Source organism: Somniosus microcephalus, chromosome 5, assembly GCF_052327205.1.
Source record: "Somniosus microcephalus isolate GS21.2 chromosome 5, FLI_Smic_1.0, whole genome shotgun sequence".
Classification (NCBI taxonomy): domain Eukaryota; kingdom Metazoa; phylum Chordata; class Chondrichthyes; order Squaliformes; family Somniosidae; genus Somniosus; species Somniosus microcephalus.
Genome location: NC_140991.1, coordinates 263,178,637 through 263,195,937, shown reverse-complemented (window position 1 = coordinate 263,195,937; position 17,301 = coordinate 263,178,637). Strand labels below are relative to the sequence as shown.

General features: G+C 42.7%; 1 protein-coding gene across 6 annotated transcripts in view; it reads left to right on the top strand.

Annotated features, from left to right (window-relative positions):
* The window catches only part of kif13a (kinesin family member 13A), a 346,616-nt gene that overhangs the window by 186,443 nt on the left and 142,872 nt on the right, over positions 1-17,301 (top strand). For all 6 annotated transcript variants that reach the window (XR_015078504.1, XR_015078505.1, XM_085988906.1 and 3 more), the window contains exon 7: positions 8,732-8,819. Coding sequence is in view for 4 of the 6 variants with exons in the window: in XM_085988906.1 (XP_085845032.1) it covers positions 8,732-8,819 (88 nt within the window). In the remaining 2 variants the exon portion in view is untranslated. The remainder of the gene's footprint in view (positions 1-8,731; positions 8,820-17,301) is intronic.

Below are 17,301 nucleotides of genomic sequence, written 5' to 3'. Positions count from 1 at the left end.
TCCATGTTGACTTTGTCTAATCCCGTTGATATTTTCTAAGTGTCCTGTTATCACATCCTTTATAATAGACTCTAGTATTTTCCCTACTACTGATGTTAGGCTAACCGGTCTGTAGTTCCCTGTTGTCTCTTCCTCCTTTTTTAAATAGTGGGGTTAAATTTGCCACCCTCCAATCTGTAGGAACTGTTCCATAACCTATAGAATTTTGGAAGATGACAACCAATGCATCCACTATTTCCGTGGCTACCTCTTTTAGTACTCTGGGAATTCAGATTATCAGGCCCTGGGGATTTATCGGCTTTAATTTCTCCAGCACTTTTTTTTACTAATACTAATTTCCTTTAATTCCTCCTTCTCACTAGACCCTTGGGCTTAGAAATTCGGTTGGTAGCGCCAGCGATTAGCGCCTAAAGAGCCCGAGAATTGGGGCGTTACCCAATTTTCAGGCGGGCGCAGTGAATATAGCGCCACCTCCCATATTGAGTATCCTTTTAGCGCTGGCGCTAACACTTTGCGCGCGCCCACGGGCGCAGGCAGATCATGACGTCATTTCAGTGTGCAACGCCTTTTTGGCGCCCCGGACCGGATATTCGGTGGCGCCCGCAACCTTTCCGCCTGGCGCTATTAGTGACAGTTGGATAGAGCATTCCCAGGCCCTTCTCGGACTCGGGGGGCGCTATTTAAAGGGGACAGCACTAGTATAAAAGCTGCAGCCATTTGGGCTGGCCATTCTGATCGTTGCTGGAGAGAGTTGCTGACCTTCTGTTGGACAGTGATTTTCTCATTGAGCCTTCGGAGGCACTGGCACTGGCAGCTTGAGGGCCCGGCTCCCGAGCTGGTGATGCAGCATCTGAAAGCAGGGAGGTGGAAGAGTGGCTTTAGCAAAAGGACAGCTTGGCAGCAAGGGATGCCAGATTGCGGCAAGGCTATGACATGGGTCCACAGTGAGAAAGCATGCTGGCGGGGGGAACAAGTGGAAGGAGACAGTTGTAAAAGGTGAGAACTTTACCATCGCTGTCGACAATGGGGTCGGCAGCTGCAGTGGTTACAGGACCACTCAGACGTCCTCCAAGAATCTGGTGGACTCTCTCCTCGAGATCTGTGAGAGTGACCACTTGTGGAGGTCCTCCACCGGTACGAAGCTGGTCTTTGCGAATCCTTGCCAGCTTGGACTGCAGGGGAAAGGAGGGGAAGTTATGTTACATGATGCCCTGAGTGATCATCTCATGCCCCCCATGGTGGAAGAGCCCTTACATGATGCCTTGAGTCAAATGTGCATGTGTGTGCCCAGAAAGGGCCATGGGTGCTTGCTGGCAGATGGCCAATGGGGCACAGCCCACCCTGTAGCCATAAAGTCAGGTGCAAATGAAGGGATGCAGAAGTTTGCAGAAACAACACTCACCCTCACGACCCGAGTGAGGTCGTTGAATTTCTTTCTGCATTGGACAGGGCTCCTGGTCACCATGCTGCTGGAGTTGACCCTCTGGCATACATCCCTCCAAGCTCGTCGGTAGTCCTTATGATTCAGCCTCCTGCCATTGTCTGGGTAGAGAACATCTTGCACCCGGTGCTCCACTGCGGCCACCAATTACTCCAGAGCCTCATTGGTGAAGCGCTCTGCTCTCTGTCTCACCTTCTCCATCTTGTCCAAGTTTTTAGCGCCAGAGAAGGGCCTTGTTCCCCATTATAAATTCTCCCGTTTCTGACTAAGGGACCTACATTTGTCTCCTTTTGCACTGTAACAGTCTGTGATTATGTGATGGGGAATCCAAAGGCACGGTTGAAAAGGAGATCTTTTCAAAGCAGAGAAGGATGTGCAAGGTGGATAAAACTGGGGGGAAAATTTCAAAAGGCTACACATTGCGGCTGAGAAGTACAGTTTTGAAGGAGTGAATGCTATTTGCAAGGGCCAGAGGCAGGAGATGAGCACTAAAGTTAAGTGATCTCTTGCTGCCTATAGATCACACACCTTCTTGGTGTGTACAGTTTAGCATTATGCTTTGGAACAGGCTTGCAAGGTGCCCTAGGATGTGCTCTGTATAGAGTTGATCGACCTCATTTGAAGCATCTTGACTGACTTGAAGATGAGGCCATGGAGAGAATTGTAGATGAGGGGGAGAATATTGAAATTGACATGCTGGGGAATGGAATGGCAGTGAAGCTTTAGAAAGGATTGGGGTAATTGGAGTGTGGGACTAATTGCGGATATTCCAGATGAGTTGGAGCTTCTGATAATGACCCTTTTACTCCTCTGGGGAGGGGTGGGGAAGGGTTCTTTATGCAGAGCATTTCTTTATGAATGATTGTGTCAGAATATGGTGTCATTACAACAGTCACAGTTGCTTTGTATTTTGTTCCTATAAGCTAATCTAGGCATGTCGCTATCTAACGGCTTTAACGTGAGTTTATTCCCTGATTCTCTCAAACTAGCATCGTAGAATTTAAGGTTTGTGTGTCTGTATATATTAAGTGCATGTACAATCTAGTTCAAAAAGTAACTCTGAGACCATGTAATAAATCATATTTTTTGAACCTTTTGTACTAATTAAGGTGTGGGTTTTTGGTGTTGGGGAATGGAATACCTCAAATATTCCCAAGTGAGATCCAGCATGGTTACATGCAGAATAAGGCTTCCTCTCTTCTGCCAAGCAACATTCTTCAACCTCAGCCGCACAATTCTAATTTTAAACTTTGAAGCTGTCAGGGTTGTTTTTTGTAAGGGGGAGTAGAAAGGAGACCACATTTAGCCTTATTTTTATTTAAGGAAAGTGAATCATCTATATTCTGAGACTTTGTCTTCAAATCTCACTGCTGGTGGTAGTTAACAAAGTGATTTCAGGAAAATTGCAGACTATTTAGAAATCTGTATTACAGCTTTATGTAATACCAAATTGCAGACATGTCCAGTCTTCTATGGACAAAATTAATTTCACATTTGACGGAGAAATCATGGTTTTGACTACGGAAGTATCTCTTTTTAAATGTTTAATACCAGACATGTGAACTATTGAAAAACAAAGAAAGAACGAACTTGCATTTATATTGCACCTTTCATGACCTCAGGACGTCCCAAAGCGCTGTACAGCAATTAAGTACTTTTTAAGCGTAGCCACTATTGTAATGCAGGAAATGTGGTAGCCAATTTGCATACAGCAAGATCCCACAAACAGCAATGTGATAATGACCATTAAGGTGTTGGTTGAAGGATAAATATTGGCCAGGACACCAGGGAGAGTTCCCCTGTTCTTCTTCGAAATAGTGCCATGGGATCGCTTGTGTCCGCCTGAGAGGGCAGACAGGGCCTCGGTTTAACATCTCTTCCAAAAGCTGGCACCTCCAGCAGTGCAGCACACCCTCAGTACTGCATTAAGTGTCAGCCTAGATTTTGTGCTTAATTCTCGAGTGAATCAAATAATACTGCTTAGGAAGCATGACAAATCTTGAAACTTGTTTGCAATTGGACAAGCAGAGCTACTAAATGATAACAAACTGCTTTAAAAATGTAGAGTTGTTTGACTCTCCATTCTCGATCTGGTTTTGTTAAATGGCTGTTGCCTGAAGGAAACCTCAAGTTTGCACACAGTGCCATACAACTGTTGTTCGTGGCACTCTGCAATCCTTACCCATAGGGAGGGGGAAAGAGCAATGACTTTCTCTATGCCCTGCAAGTACTCTTCCTTTGATCTGAGGACTGGACTACAGTATATGGTAGATCTTTGTATAGGGGGAAAAATCATTGTATGGGTGAGCAGAGGTTGAAACCCCTCGAGGTACTTCACAGTTAATTACTTTGAAAGTGCACTGACTGTTGTACAGACATTCTGCAACATTCTATGAAGAGCAAGAGATAAATGACCACTTTGGTTTGTGGCATTTATTAAGAAGGTTTGGACTGGGAGAATTCCACGCTCTTGCACAAATCGTGTTGTGGGATCATTATCGGCCAGAGTGTTATTAATTCAGCAAATTTGACAAGTAGTTCTTTACTTAATCTGCTGAATTGCACCCAATGCCCCCTAATGTCTGGTCTATGGAGTTCAGACTGCTTAACTACCTCACACTGATCTCTTGGATATTCCTTTCCTTCCTTGTGATTTATATGATTAGGGAATGGAGTTTTTTTGGGAGATGGTGTCCCATTAAAATGTTAATGGGATTCTTCACTAGCGATAAAACTGCATATTCCCGACTGGACATCTATTGGACCCAGTGGCTCAGTCTGTAGTTACTTTGAGTGATGCCTGATACAGGTTAGGCTATGACACTGGCTCTATCTGCTCCCTATACTGAGGAGTACAGTTGTTAGCTGATGACTTTTCAGGTGGGGTGGGTGGCGGAAAAAAAGATAAACCGAAGAAAAAGATGGACTAATATTAACCTTGTGGTAACAGATTTGTGGGAGTGGTTTTACTTGTGACTGATGGCTGGACATAAGGAAATCTCTTTTTGTACCCTGGCGGAGAAACAACAGAACGTGTTCCTAATGGTAGGAGGCAGACTTCAATGGCAAGGCTCTGGGTCACAAGTCTGTGATCTTCCGATATAAAGGTGGACCTTATGACGACACTTGTTGGGCCACATATGGTTACTCATGATAGATGATAACCATTCTAAATGACTTTAAGGTTTTAATTCTAAAGGACTTCCATTTTGGGTGTAGCAGGGAGCTCTAACCCTCCCCATTTTTTTCTTCCCCCTAACCCAGGTGGCCACAATTTCTAATGTCTGTTAGGTCTTAGCAAGGCATTCTATGATTATCTTCATATTGGTAAACTAAAGTTACAGTCCTCACTGAGCTCAGAGGTGAATTCCGTGCTCCACATTGACCCTGGCTTAAAGTTGATCATCCCCATAAACCACGGTGGTCTACTTTTTGATTTTCCATTTTATCCAGGTGCCTTTTGGGGTCCCTGCAGCACCAGTTTCTTTTGTGCTCATTTATTATTTGCTGAAAGTGAATTATTAAATCACTTTATTTGCACACAAGTATTGTCCTGTTCAAAATTTGCTGCGGATGAGCCCAGTAGATCCAAGTCATTACCATGTTGACTGTAAACACGACAGCTGCACGCTGTCAGATGTTGCAAACTGAATTAATCTGCTGAATTAAGGCATTAGGATAGGGTAGAAATGTCAAACCAGCTTTTCAGAAATTGGTTTCAGTTTTTTTCCTGGTTTGGGGAGGGGGGAATGAAATTCAAATGTAACATTTGAGCCTTGTAATCTAGTCTGATTGAGTTCAGACAAAAATGATGCTTTGTTGTGGAAATCTGAATTCTTGCTGCCGGAAGATTGGCCTTCGTTTTGCCTTCTCTATATCATTTATAGAGGAAGTTTGCTTATTTTTGGCAAATTACTCAATTTTGGCCTTGATAATTGCTGTGTGCAGTGGGAGGCACAATGCATAGTGAAAATTGCTATGTTCAAACTACAGACTGGTATAATTGTTCATTTTGAAGCTATCCTGAGGTGCTGAGTAAAGCAATAACCTTATAGAGGTTGTATATACAGAGTGTTTATACTGAAAGTTTTGTATCTGGTGTAGTCATTTAAATAGTGATCTTCTTTTGAAGTATTTGCAAATAAGCAGAAATGGTTTTTTGTAGCCATATTTTTGCTGCAGTGAGATCACTCCTACGCAGCGGGTGGAGCTTTGCTGTATCCAGTTGTGTTTTTTAGTTGATCTGCGGTGGTTATTGGTGTGTGGGTGGTAACTACAGGAAATTTTCTGGTATCCGGCACTGACGGGACCGAGCTGGTGCCGTCCCATCAAAACTGCCGTAGAAACCAGCGCTAATGTTAAAACATATACGGAGCTTTTGAGCTCAGTGTGAATCAACAAACCCAACAGCTTCAAAACAGTCGGCCGCAGCTTAAAAGCGTCTCTGTAGCTAAGCAACAGCTTCAGCTAGACCTTGCAGAGCCTGACTGGAAAAAAAAGCAACGAGAAGTAAAAAAAACTTATAGGAAACGGCTCCTGAATTTTGCCGGTAGATAGAGCTTTCCGGACATTTAACCTCCGGTTAAACGAAAGTTTCCTGTAAATATTTTGAGTGAAAACAAACATTCCCGATAAAGGAATGCAGATGATCGGTCAGACAGTATAATGCAGATGAGCACAAATTGAAGCTCCTGCAGACTGTTTGAATTGATGTGGTTAAATCAGCCAAAATAAGCTTGTATTTCTTACTGATGAGAGAAGTCCCTTCTTTAGCATACACAGGCCCCAAAATTGTTGTCAAAGTAACGAGCTCTCGCCGTTATTTATGTGCAAATACCACAGCAACTTCCGGCGAGACCAGATGCGCGATTAAACGCAGAAGTCAAAAGGTTGCTGTTGGAGATGCATCGCTGCACCGTTAACTTCACAAAAACGGCATTTGGCTGTCTGGCTCACCATTCACATGCATTGGGCGGCATGAAGTTGCTGTACTTACACGGTAGATAGGAGGTAAATTCGCCACAAAGTTAAGTCATTTTGAGTCTAAGTACCCTTTTAATGGTGTGATAAGTATTAATTACTGCCAGTCAACCTCTCTGGCACTGAAAATGAACTATGACAAGTGTGGAGTCTCATTCCTTAAGGTTTTAATTGTTTTAAAAAAAAAATTAATTAAAATTATTATTTTTTTACTTTCTGCCTTTTTTTCCCACTCAATCCAATCTTCCTTTCCCTCTCTTTATTTTGTTTTCTGTACCTGATTTGACATTGAATTCACCATTCTAACTTGCATTTCCTTGTTCAGACCTTGAGTTAATTTCAAAATCCTTCAATCTGGTTAAGGTGATACACAGTTGCTTGCCCTGTTCACTCATTTCCCAGATGCCAAATAGAGGGCGCTGCGCTTTTTCCATCTCGCACTTCCAGTAAGTTGCAGGACACCATATCGTCAACATTAAACAGGCAAAGGCAAGTCTAACTAACTGCGGGCACCATTCTTAGGCCATACACAAAAGTCAAACATGGAGCTACAGCTGAATTTTGCTTTCAATTGTTATAAGTCCTGTTTAGAGCTTCGATGGACATGGATCAGCTTTGATTGAACTGTACAAGTGGCTAAACTGAGCCTTGGGTGCTTTAGAGATTTTAAATGTGCGAAAAAATGCTGGACACCCATATGGACCTAGTTGACTATCTCCAGTAATTCACTTAATTTTTTTCCATTCAGCTTTGTACTATTTTTTTCTTTGTTCAAACTGTGACCTTCCTACCAGCAAACCCACCCCACCTCCCTGCCCCACCCCATGTTTGTGTTTATAGAGCCTCTCATTTTTGGGTTCTCTCCTTGAAGTGCAGATGACGTCACAGTTACTGTCAGCAAGTGATTGACCACAGAAGCTTGTAGTCAAGTATGCTGGCAACTTTTTTTCTCTTTTGCCTTGCCCCTTCTCCATTTCCCACAAAATGGTGCCCAGATTTTACTTGGCAAAACTTGTTAATTTTTTATAAACTGACTTGCGCAAAAGCTGTAATCTGCCTCTTTTCTTCCTTCATAATCGTAATCATAATCAACTTTATTGTCATTGTTAGTGCACAAGTGCAGTACAACGAAATGTAGGCTTGCGGCTCCCGAGAGTGTACATTTAGATTAAGACATTTAAACATTCAACATTCATTTGGCTTGTAATACATTAACATAAACATAACCATAATGAAGTGCATTGGCAGATGTGCAGGCTTTAGAATTTATTTGTGGAGTTCAGTAGGATGACAGCCCTGGGAAAGAAGCTGTTCCTAAATCTGGTCGTTCGGGTGCGAATGCATCTGTAGCGTCTCCCAGATGGCAGGAGGGCGAACAGGCTGGGGTGGGTAGGGTCTTTGATGATGGTCCGTGACCTCCGTAAACAGCGTTTCTGGTATATGTGCTCTATGGTCGGTAGCCGGGTGCCGGTAATGCATTAGGCAGTTTTGACTACCCGCTGCAGGGCTTTCCGGTCATAGTAGCTACAGCTGCCATACCATACTGTGATACAGTTCGTCAGGATGCTCTCTATTGTGCAGCGGTAAAAGTTAGAGAGGATCAGGGGTGACAGGTTACATCCCTTCAGCCTCCTTAGGAAATATAGGCACTGCTGGGCCTTCTTCACCAGAGAGGAGGTATTGAGGGACCAGGAGAGGTCTTCCGTGATGTGGACTCCGAGGAACTTAAAGCTGTCCACCCTTTCCACCACAGCCCCATGGATGTGGATGGGGGTGTGACTTCCGCCTTTGGACTTCCTGAAGTCCACAATGATTTCTTTGGTTTTCTTGATGTTAAGGGCCAGGTTGTTATCGGCGCACCACTTCACGAGATGCTGGACCTCCTCCCTGACTCATCGTTGTTGGTGATCTGGCCTACTACCGTGGTATCATCCGCAAACTTCCCCCCTGTGTCCCAGAATGAAGCATGGAAAGACTCGGTTGAATCTGGTGCTCAAACCCATTACAACTGATTCACTGTGACTGATCACGTCAAATTCGGTTTTTATTTGTGTGGGGGTTCAAGAATTTTTACTGGTGTTTTGGAAATTGCATGCCACAACTTTGACCCTTCTTCCATAAAAAAACATAAATCGGTGGCCTTGAGCACGATCATTGATTTGGAGATGGAAATGTTTTTGAGCTAAAGCTGTTTGTAATAGTTGCCAAAGGTTGGTTCTTGTGTAAAAAATGTTCCAAAATCATTATTAGCTCTTTATTTGAGTTCTGCATAGTATTATTTTAACTATTTGAAATAATTTCCTTTCTTAGGAGTCGGCACACCCTGAAAGTTCGAGAGCATAAAGTGTTGGGCCCCTATGTAGATGGCTTGTCGCAGCTGGCTGTTACTTGTTTTGAGGTAAGTATGTGCATTCAACATTCCACTTTTGGCCTGAATATTAAATGATTCATGTTGAAGTTTAAACAGTGTCAGCATTTCTGTAAAAAATAACCAGCTACAGTAGTGGTTAGTGCTCCCTCTGTGGTTTGTAAATTTTGTAAGAACTCAGTTGAAGTATACACCACATCTGCTAGGATTTTTAGTACCAAAAAATTGGTTCTGCACAACCAGCTAAATATTCTGTATATTCATGAACACTTCAGTATTGTTGAGAACAAAGAACTTCAGTTCAGAACTACAGTTCTGTAACATCGTTTCAGGCTTGTTGTCTTAATGGCTAATGTTTACTAAAAAAAGATAATTCTAATGCTCAGCCTTTTTTTGTTTGCCTTTTTAATATATCATTTGTGCAGTGCTTATGGGTGTCATCGAAAATGGATTTGGGTTGTATTGGAAACTGCCTGAATCTGCAAGGCCTTGGATTGGTCCTTGTTGGAGTTGCAGTCTACATTTGATGACAACTGCAGCTATTTGCAAAACATAATTCTGCCAAGATATTGGGCTTAGTTTAGAAATGCTGAAAAGTACACAGTGATTTGTTTCAAAATTTATGTCCCCAGGCTTTTTGCCAGACATGGATTAATGCCATTTTGCCTAATTATAAAGCAAACTAATGTTTATTCTCATTAAGTTTTCTTAATCCACCATTTGAGCTTGGAATATGTTGAAGTTGAAAATTCATTTAAGGTTCATTATTTGAGGAACATATAATAAATTGGTCGTTTATGACTGCAGATTTTTTTAAGGATTAAAAAAGCAAAAGAAACTGAGGTGCAACCAAGGAGTTCAGCAAGTGACATGCTCTCAGGCCTCTCTATACTGCTCTGTAACCAGCCTTTAGCATGCCAACAGACTGGTATTTTTCTTCCTCTTCTGTGGAAATGCCTGGCCTTTAGCTGGTGTTTCCACATAACATCATTGAAAAAGGAAACTTAGCAATGTGGGAGATGATTGGATGAAACAACATCCCATTGCGCTGTGCTGCCATACGTTTGATGCTCTTAAGAGTATGATGTACTTAGCTATGATCTGTTATCCTGATCACTCTAATTTCTGAAGAAATTTCAACAATAACAACTTGCATTTATATAGCGCCTTTAACATAGTAAAACGTCCCAAAGTGCTTCACAGTAAAACGTCCCAAAGTGTTTCACAGGAGCATTATCAGACAAAATTTGACATGAGCCACATGAGATATTAGGACAGGTGACCAAAAGCTTGGTCAAAGGGGTAGTTTTAAGGAGCGTCTTAAAGGATGAGAAAGAGATAGAGAGGCGGAGAGGTTTAGGGGGAAAATTCCAGAGCTTAGGGTCGAGGTAGCTGAAGGTACGGCCGCCAATGGTGGCGTGATTAAAATCAGGGATGTACAAGTGGCTAGAAAACATCAGAAGCCAATTGGGCTATTTTTTAACAGAATTTCCCAAAGATAATCTCTCATTGATGATGCTTTTTCCTGCCACTGGACACAGAATTATCTTTCGTGTTTTTATGGTGGTGCATTTAAAAAGTGTTGCGTAGTTATTAACAGATGGACTTACTTTGTCCATCCTGGTTATCAGGTGCTAAAGGAGCCCATTCCCTGAGTTTAATAAGACCAACTCCATCGAAGAAACCCACCTTTTTTTTTTAAAGCTAAGAAAAAGACATTAATGGCCCAGAAATTCCGGTCGGAGGCTTCCCGCGGGCGTAAGCCCCCGACCTGCACAAACGAACCGCGCCGACCGTAATGCTCTGGGCCGGCATAGAATTCCGTTGCTGTGCCTCCTCAAACTGCCGGTGTGCAGGGCCCGCGTATCCCCGGGGCGCAGCTAGTTCGCAGCGTCCCTGGGATCACGTGGGCCATGGGGAGCAGGGAAGACCTGTCAGATCAATGAATAGAGATCAGCCTCAAAACATAAGTGAAACTTCAAATACATTTTTTTTTAAATCACATTTTTAAAATGATTATAAAATTACATAAATTAACTATTTTAAACAAAAATTTAAATTTTTGAAAAAATAAGTTTTTAACGGGGCTAAAAATAAACTTGCCTTTCTTTAAAGTATTTTAAAATGATAAATAAGTGTTTAAAAAATGTTTTCTTTTACTGATATCACCTCTTACCTTGTTGGGATGGGCTTCACTTGGCCAGTGCTGGGACTAGAGTCCTGGCGGATCATATAACTAGGGCTGTAGAGAGGGCTTTAAACTAACTAGTGGGGGGGGAGGTTCCTAGAGAGCAAATAATACAAACGACAACAGAGAAGGTCATAGACTTAGGTAGCAGTGGGGAAATTAAAAACCAGAGCATGTCAGGAAGGGGCAGAAGGTATGGAGTAAAAGGTAAAGTAATAAAAAGGGCAAAAGCAGGAACTAAGTGTCACAAAACATCTTTGAAAGTTCTCTATCTGAATGCACGTAGCATTCGTAACAAAATAGACGAGTTAATGGCACAAATAACTACATATGGGTATGATCTTGTGGCCATTACAGAAACATGGCTGCAGGGTGACAATGCCTGGGAATTAAACATACCAGGTTATTTAACGATCAGGAAGGACAGGCAGGAAGGAAGGGGAGGTGGGGTGGCTATGTTAATAAAGGAAGGAATCACTGTAATACAGAGAAATGATATTGGGTCGAAAGATCAGGACAATGAAACAGTTTGGCTGGAGGTAAGGAATAATAAGGGGAAAAAAACACTAGTGGGCGTAGTCTATACGCCTCCGAACTGTGGCAACTCTGTTGGACGGAGTATCAATCAGGAAATAGTTGAGGCTTGTAATAAGGGAACATCTATAATTATGGGGGATTTTAACTATCATATTAATTGGACAAATCAAATTGGGCAGGGCTGCCTTGAGGATGAGTTCATTGAGTGTATTAGGGATGGGTTTCTTGAGCAGTATGTAACTGAACCGACCAGGGGGCAAGCAACCTTAGATCTGGTCCTGTGTAACGAGACAGGATTAATTAAAAATGTCCTAGTAAAGGATCCCCTTGGAATGAGTGATCATAACATGGTTGAATTCCATATTCAATTAGAGGGTGAGAAGGTTGGATCTCAAACAAGCGTGCTAAGCTTGAATAAAGGAGACTATGAAGGTATGAGAGCGGAATTGAGTAGAGTGGATTGGGAAAATAGATTAAAGGGTAAGACGATACATGATCAGTGGTGTACATTTAAGGAGTTATTTTACAACTTCCAAAAAATATATATTCCACTGAGAAGAAAAGGGTGTAAAAGAAAAGACAGCCATCCGTGGCTAAGTAAAGAAATTAAGGATAGTATTCGACTAAAAACAAGGGCATATAAGGTAGCCAAATCTAGTGGGAGGATAGAGGATTGGGAAAACTTTAAAAGACAGCAAAAAATAACAAAAAGATTGATTAAGGGAAGATAGATTATGAAAGTAAATTAGCAAAAAATATAAAAACAGATAGTAAGAGTTTTTATAGTTATATAAAAAGAAAAAGGGTGGCTAAAGTAAATGTTGGTCCCTTAGAGGATGAGACCAGGAAATTAATGGTGGGAAATATGGAGATGGCAAAAACACTGAATATTTTGTATCAGTCTTTACAGTAGAAGACACTAAGAATATCCCAACACTAGACAAACAGGGGGCTATAGGGAGGGAGGAGCTAAACACGATCAAAATCACTAAGGAAGTGGTACTCGGTAAAATAATGGGACTCAAGGCGGATAAATCACCTGGACCTGATGGCTTACATCCTAGGGTCTTGAGGGAAGTGGCGGTAGGGATTGTGGATGCATTGGTAATAATTTTCCAAAACTCCCTGGACTCAGCAAAGGTCCCGGCAGACTGGAAAACTGCTAATGTAACACCCTTATTTAAAAAGGGCAGTAGACAGAAGGCTGGAAACTATAGACCGGTTAGCCTAACATCTGTGGTAGGTAAAATTTTGGAGTCCATTATTAAGGAGACAGTAACAGGACATTTGGATAATCATAATTTAATAGGACAAAGTCAGCATGGTTTTATGAAGAGGAAGTCATAGAGTCATAGAGTCATAGAGTCATAGAGTAATACAGCACGGATAGAGGCCCTTCGGCCCATCGTGTCCATGCCGGCCATCAAGCCCTGTCTAATCTCATCCCATATTCCAGCATTTGGCCCGTAGCCTTGTATGCTATGGCATTTCAAATGCTCATCCAAATGCTTCTTAAATGTTGTGAGGGTTTCTGCCTCCACAACCCTTTCAGGCAGTGAGTTCCAGACTCCAACCACCCTCTGGGTGAAAAAGTTCTTTCTCAAATCCCCTCTAAACCTCCCGCCCTTTACCTTGAATCTATGCCCCCTAGTTATTGACCCCTCTACTAAGGGGAAAAGCTCCTCAGCATCCATCCTGTCTATGCCCCTCACAATTTTGTACACCTCAATCATGTCCCCCCTCAGCCTCCTCTGCTCCAAGGAAAACAAACCCAATCTGCCCAGTCTCTCTTCATAGCTGAAGCGCTCCAGCCCTGGTAACATCCTGGTGAACCTCCTCTGCACCCTCTCTAACGCGATCACATCTTTCCTGTAGTGTGGCGACCAGAACTGCACACAGTATTCCAGCTGTGGCCTAACCAGTGTTTTATACAGCTCCATCATAACCTCCTTGCTCTTATATTCTATGCCTCGGCTAATGAAGGCAAGTATCCCATATGCCTTTTTTACCACCTTATCCACCTGTTCCGCCGCCTTCAGGGATCTGTGTACCTGCACACCCAGATCCCTCTGACCCTCCGTCTTGTTTGACAAATTTGCTGGAGTTCTTTGAAGAAGTAACATATAGGGTGGATAAAGGGGAACCAGTGGACGTAGTGTATTTAGACTTCCAAAAGGCATTTGACAAGGTGCCACACAAAAGATTATTGCTTAAGATAAAAAATCACGGGATTGGGGGTAATATTCTGGCATGGATAGAGGATTGGCTATCTAACAGAAGGCAGAGAGTTGGGATAAATGGTTCATTCTCAGACTGGCAATCAGTAACTAGTGGTGTTCCGCAGGGGTCAGTGCTGGGTCCCCAACTCTTTACAATCTATATTAACGATTTGGAGGAGGGGACCGAGAGTAACACATCAAAGTTTGCAGATGATACAAAGATGGGGGGGAAGTAGTGAGTGAGTAGGACATAAAAAACCTTCAAGGGGACATAGACAGGCTAAGTAAGTGGGCAGAGATTTGGCAGATGGAATACAATACTGTAAAGTGTGAGGTTATGCACTTTGGCAGGAAAAATCGTAGAGCAAGTTATTATCTTAATGGCAAGAAACTGGAAAGTACTGAAGTACAAAGGGATCTGGGGGTCCTGGTGCACGAAACTCAAAAGGTTAGTATGCAGGTGCAGCAAGTGATTAAGAAGGCCAATGGAATGTTGGCTTTCATTGCTAGGGGGATAGAATATAAAAATAGGGAGGTATTGCTTCAGTTGTACAAGGTATTGGTGAGACCGCACCTGGAATACTGCGTACAGTTTTGGTGTCCATACTTAAGAAAGGACATACTTGCTCTCGAGTCAGTACAAAGAAGGTTCACTCGGTTAATCCCGGGGATGAGGGGATGGACATATGAGGACAGGTTGAGTAGATTGGGGCTCTACTCATTGGAGTTCAGAAGAATGAGAGGCGATCTTATTGAAACATATAAGATTGTGACGGGGTTGGATCGGGTGGATGCGGGGAAGATGTTCCCGATGATGGGTGAAACTAGAACTAGGGGGCATAGTCTTAGAATAAGGGGCTGCTCTTTCAAAACTGAGATGAGGAGGAACTACTTCACTCAGAGGGTGGTAGGTCCATGGAATATGCTGCCCCAAAAAGCTGTACAAGCTACATCATTACATAAATTTAAAACAGAAATAGACAGTTTCCTAGAAGTAAAGGGAATAAAGGGTTATGGGGAGCGGGCAGGAATTTGGACACGAGTCTAGGTTCGGATCGGTCATGGCCCTGTGGGTAGCGGAGCGGGCCCAGGGGCCGTGTAGCCTGATCCTGCTCCTATTTCGTGTGTCTAATTCTGTTAGATTCAGGAGATGGTTCTGTGATAGTGGATTGGCGGTTAGGATCAGATCAGCCATGATCTTATTGAATGGCGGAGCAAGCTCGAGGGGCCGATTGGCCTACTCCTGCTCCTATTTCTTATGTTCTTATGTTCTTAAAGCAGGCCTTGTGCTTGCTTTGCCAGGCGCAGCTGCTAATGACTTACCCGGACTGCATCAACCTCGGAAAAAACTGAAGTTCCAGGCGTACGCGCTGCCTGTCCGGCGCAGGCGTTTGACCTGCGAACCCCTTCAGAGAACGGAAGTTCCGGTTTCCAGCGCATGCGCAGTGCATGCGTGAAACCGGCACTCCCGTTGGCTCTACGGGTGAGTACACAGCGCGTACAGACCCGTAGGGAATGAAATTTCGGGGCCAATGTCTTTTGCTAAAACATGGTTTGTGAATGTGCATAAACTTCACAAAGGTGTCAGGTTTGTGTCATGGTCTGTGTTGGAAGTGACCTTGTCAGATTCAGCCAGTCCACTCCAGGATGTTGCTAGCTGTGGCAGCTGTATTGCTGTGGTTATTTGCAGCAATGCTGCCTTTCTCCAGTATTGATTCTGCACACGCATTAGAGATCCTGCTCTCTCTCTCGTTTTTTTGTCCATTTGATGTTAAATGAACCTACAGCATTGAAAGGATGGATGGTACAGTTGCAGTATCATCGATTTAGACTGAACTGAACTGTACCTTGTGACCTTCAAAAGTAAAAGTTATTAAAGTTATTGTGTAAGTTAGGTACAGTAACAGAGAAGTGCCAGATTAAGTTCCTTTATAGCCCCAAAAGAGCTGCCCAGGTGAAATAGCCCCTTTTGCTATAACACTACAATTGTCTGTAATTATATTGTAATCCAAGTTATTGCCTAAAAATGGAGATTGTATTGAGTTTAGTGCTGTGCACACTATTATTTCAACAGTAATTACAATGCAAGTTGTAGGAGTCGCATATACCTTGTCTGAAGAACTACATTAAATGTTTGGTATTGGCTTGTACTGTGTTTTGTATGCATGTATGTGTTTAATATATTTATATGGGAGCATAACATACACATTTATGTAGTACATTCCCATCTTGGGCAGTCATTTAATGAAGGAATACTTTATTTGAAGGAGTTATTTGTCTTTTTTTTAATGTGAATTTTTTTCATTCTTTTTATAAAATAATATTTTCTCTGGGGTACTGCAAGAGGCTGTTTACACTCCCCGCCCCACCCTTGCTGGAGTTGCAGAAAGACCAGCCCGTCCATCACTATCCCGTGCACTGCCTGGGGAATGGGATCGGGCTGCAGGTGGGAAAATTATGAAACTCGAGTCTGTCCAGACAGCCCACCCACATTCAACAGGCCGGTTGTTGCAGGAACGCGGCTACTTGGTTGTTAATTAAATCAGATATTTAGTAACTGTCAGATGGTAGAATCACACTGATCATTATTCTCCTCCATGTCCATTAACATAGAAACATAGAAGATAGGAGCAGGAGTAGGCCATTCGGCCCCTCGAGCCTGTTCCGCCATTTAATGAGATCATGGCTGATCATCTAAATTCAGTACCCTGTCCTTGCTTTCTCCCCATTATCCCTTGATCCCTTTAGCCTTAAGAAATATATCTAACTCCTCCTTGAATATATTTAATAAGTTGGCCTCAACTGCCTTCTGTGGTAGAGAATTCCACAGGTTCACCACTCTCTGGGTGAAGAAATTCCTCCTCATCTCAGTCCTAAATGGCTTACCCCTTATCTTTAGACTGTGACCCCTGGTTCTGGACTCCCCCGCCATCGGGAACATCCTTCCTGCATCTAGTCTGCCTAGTCCTGTTAGAATTTTATAAGTTTCAATGAGATCCCCTCTCATTCTTCTAAACTCTAGCCCAATCGACTCAATCTCTCTTCATACGTCATTCCTGCCATCCCAGGTATCAGTCTGGTGAATCTTCGCTGCACTCCCTCCATGGCAAGAACATCCTTCCTTAGATAAGGTGACTAAAACTGCACACAATACTCAAGGTGTGGTCTCACCAAGGCCCTGTACAACTGCAGCAAGACATCCTTGCTCCTGTACTCGAATCCTCTCGCTATGAAGGCCAACATACCATTTAGATTAACGCAAGCTATTTATCTAAAATCTATAAATTTACACCTGACATTAGTTATTGAAAAATAAATTAAAAATCATCTTGATGTCTCTCTTCAGGCAATTTAAATTTTAAAGAAAAAAAACTCCTATTAGTTTATTGTAACAAAATCATAAAGCTTTGTCCTGGTCTAATTTACCAACCTTTCTTCTCCACCCAATAACGGTAGTTTCCAATGTTTTATAGGCAGTCGTACTATTTTTCCGCTGAGTGAAGTATTCACGTGATCCTAACTCGCACCAAGTCCCGTTCACCCATCACCCCTGTGCTTGCTGACCTAC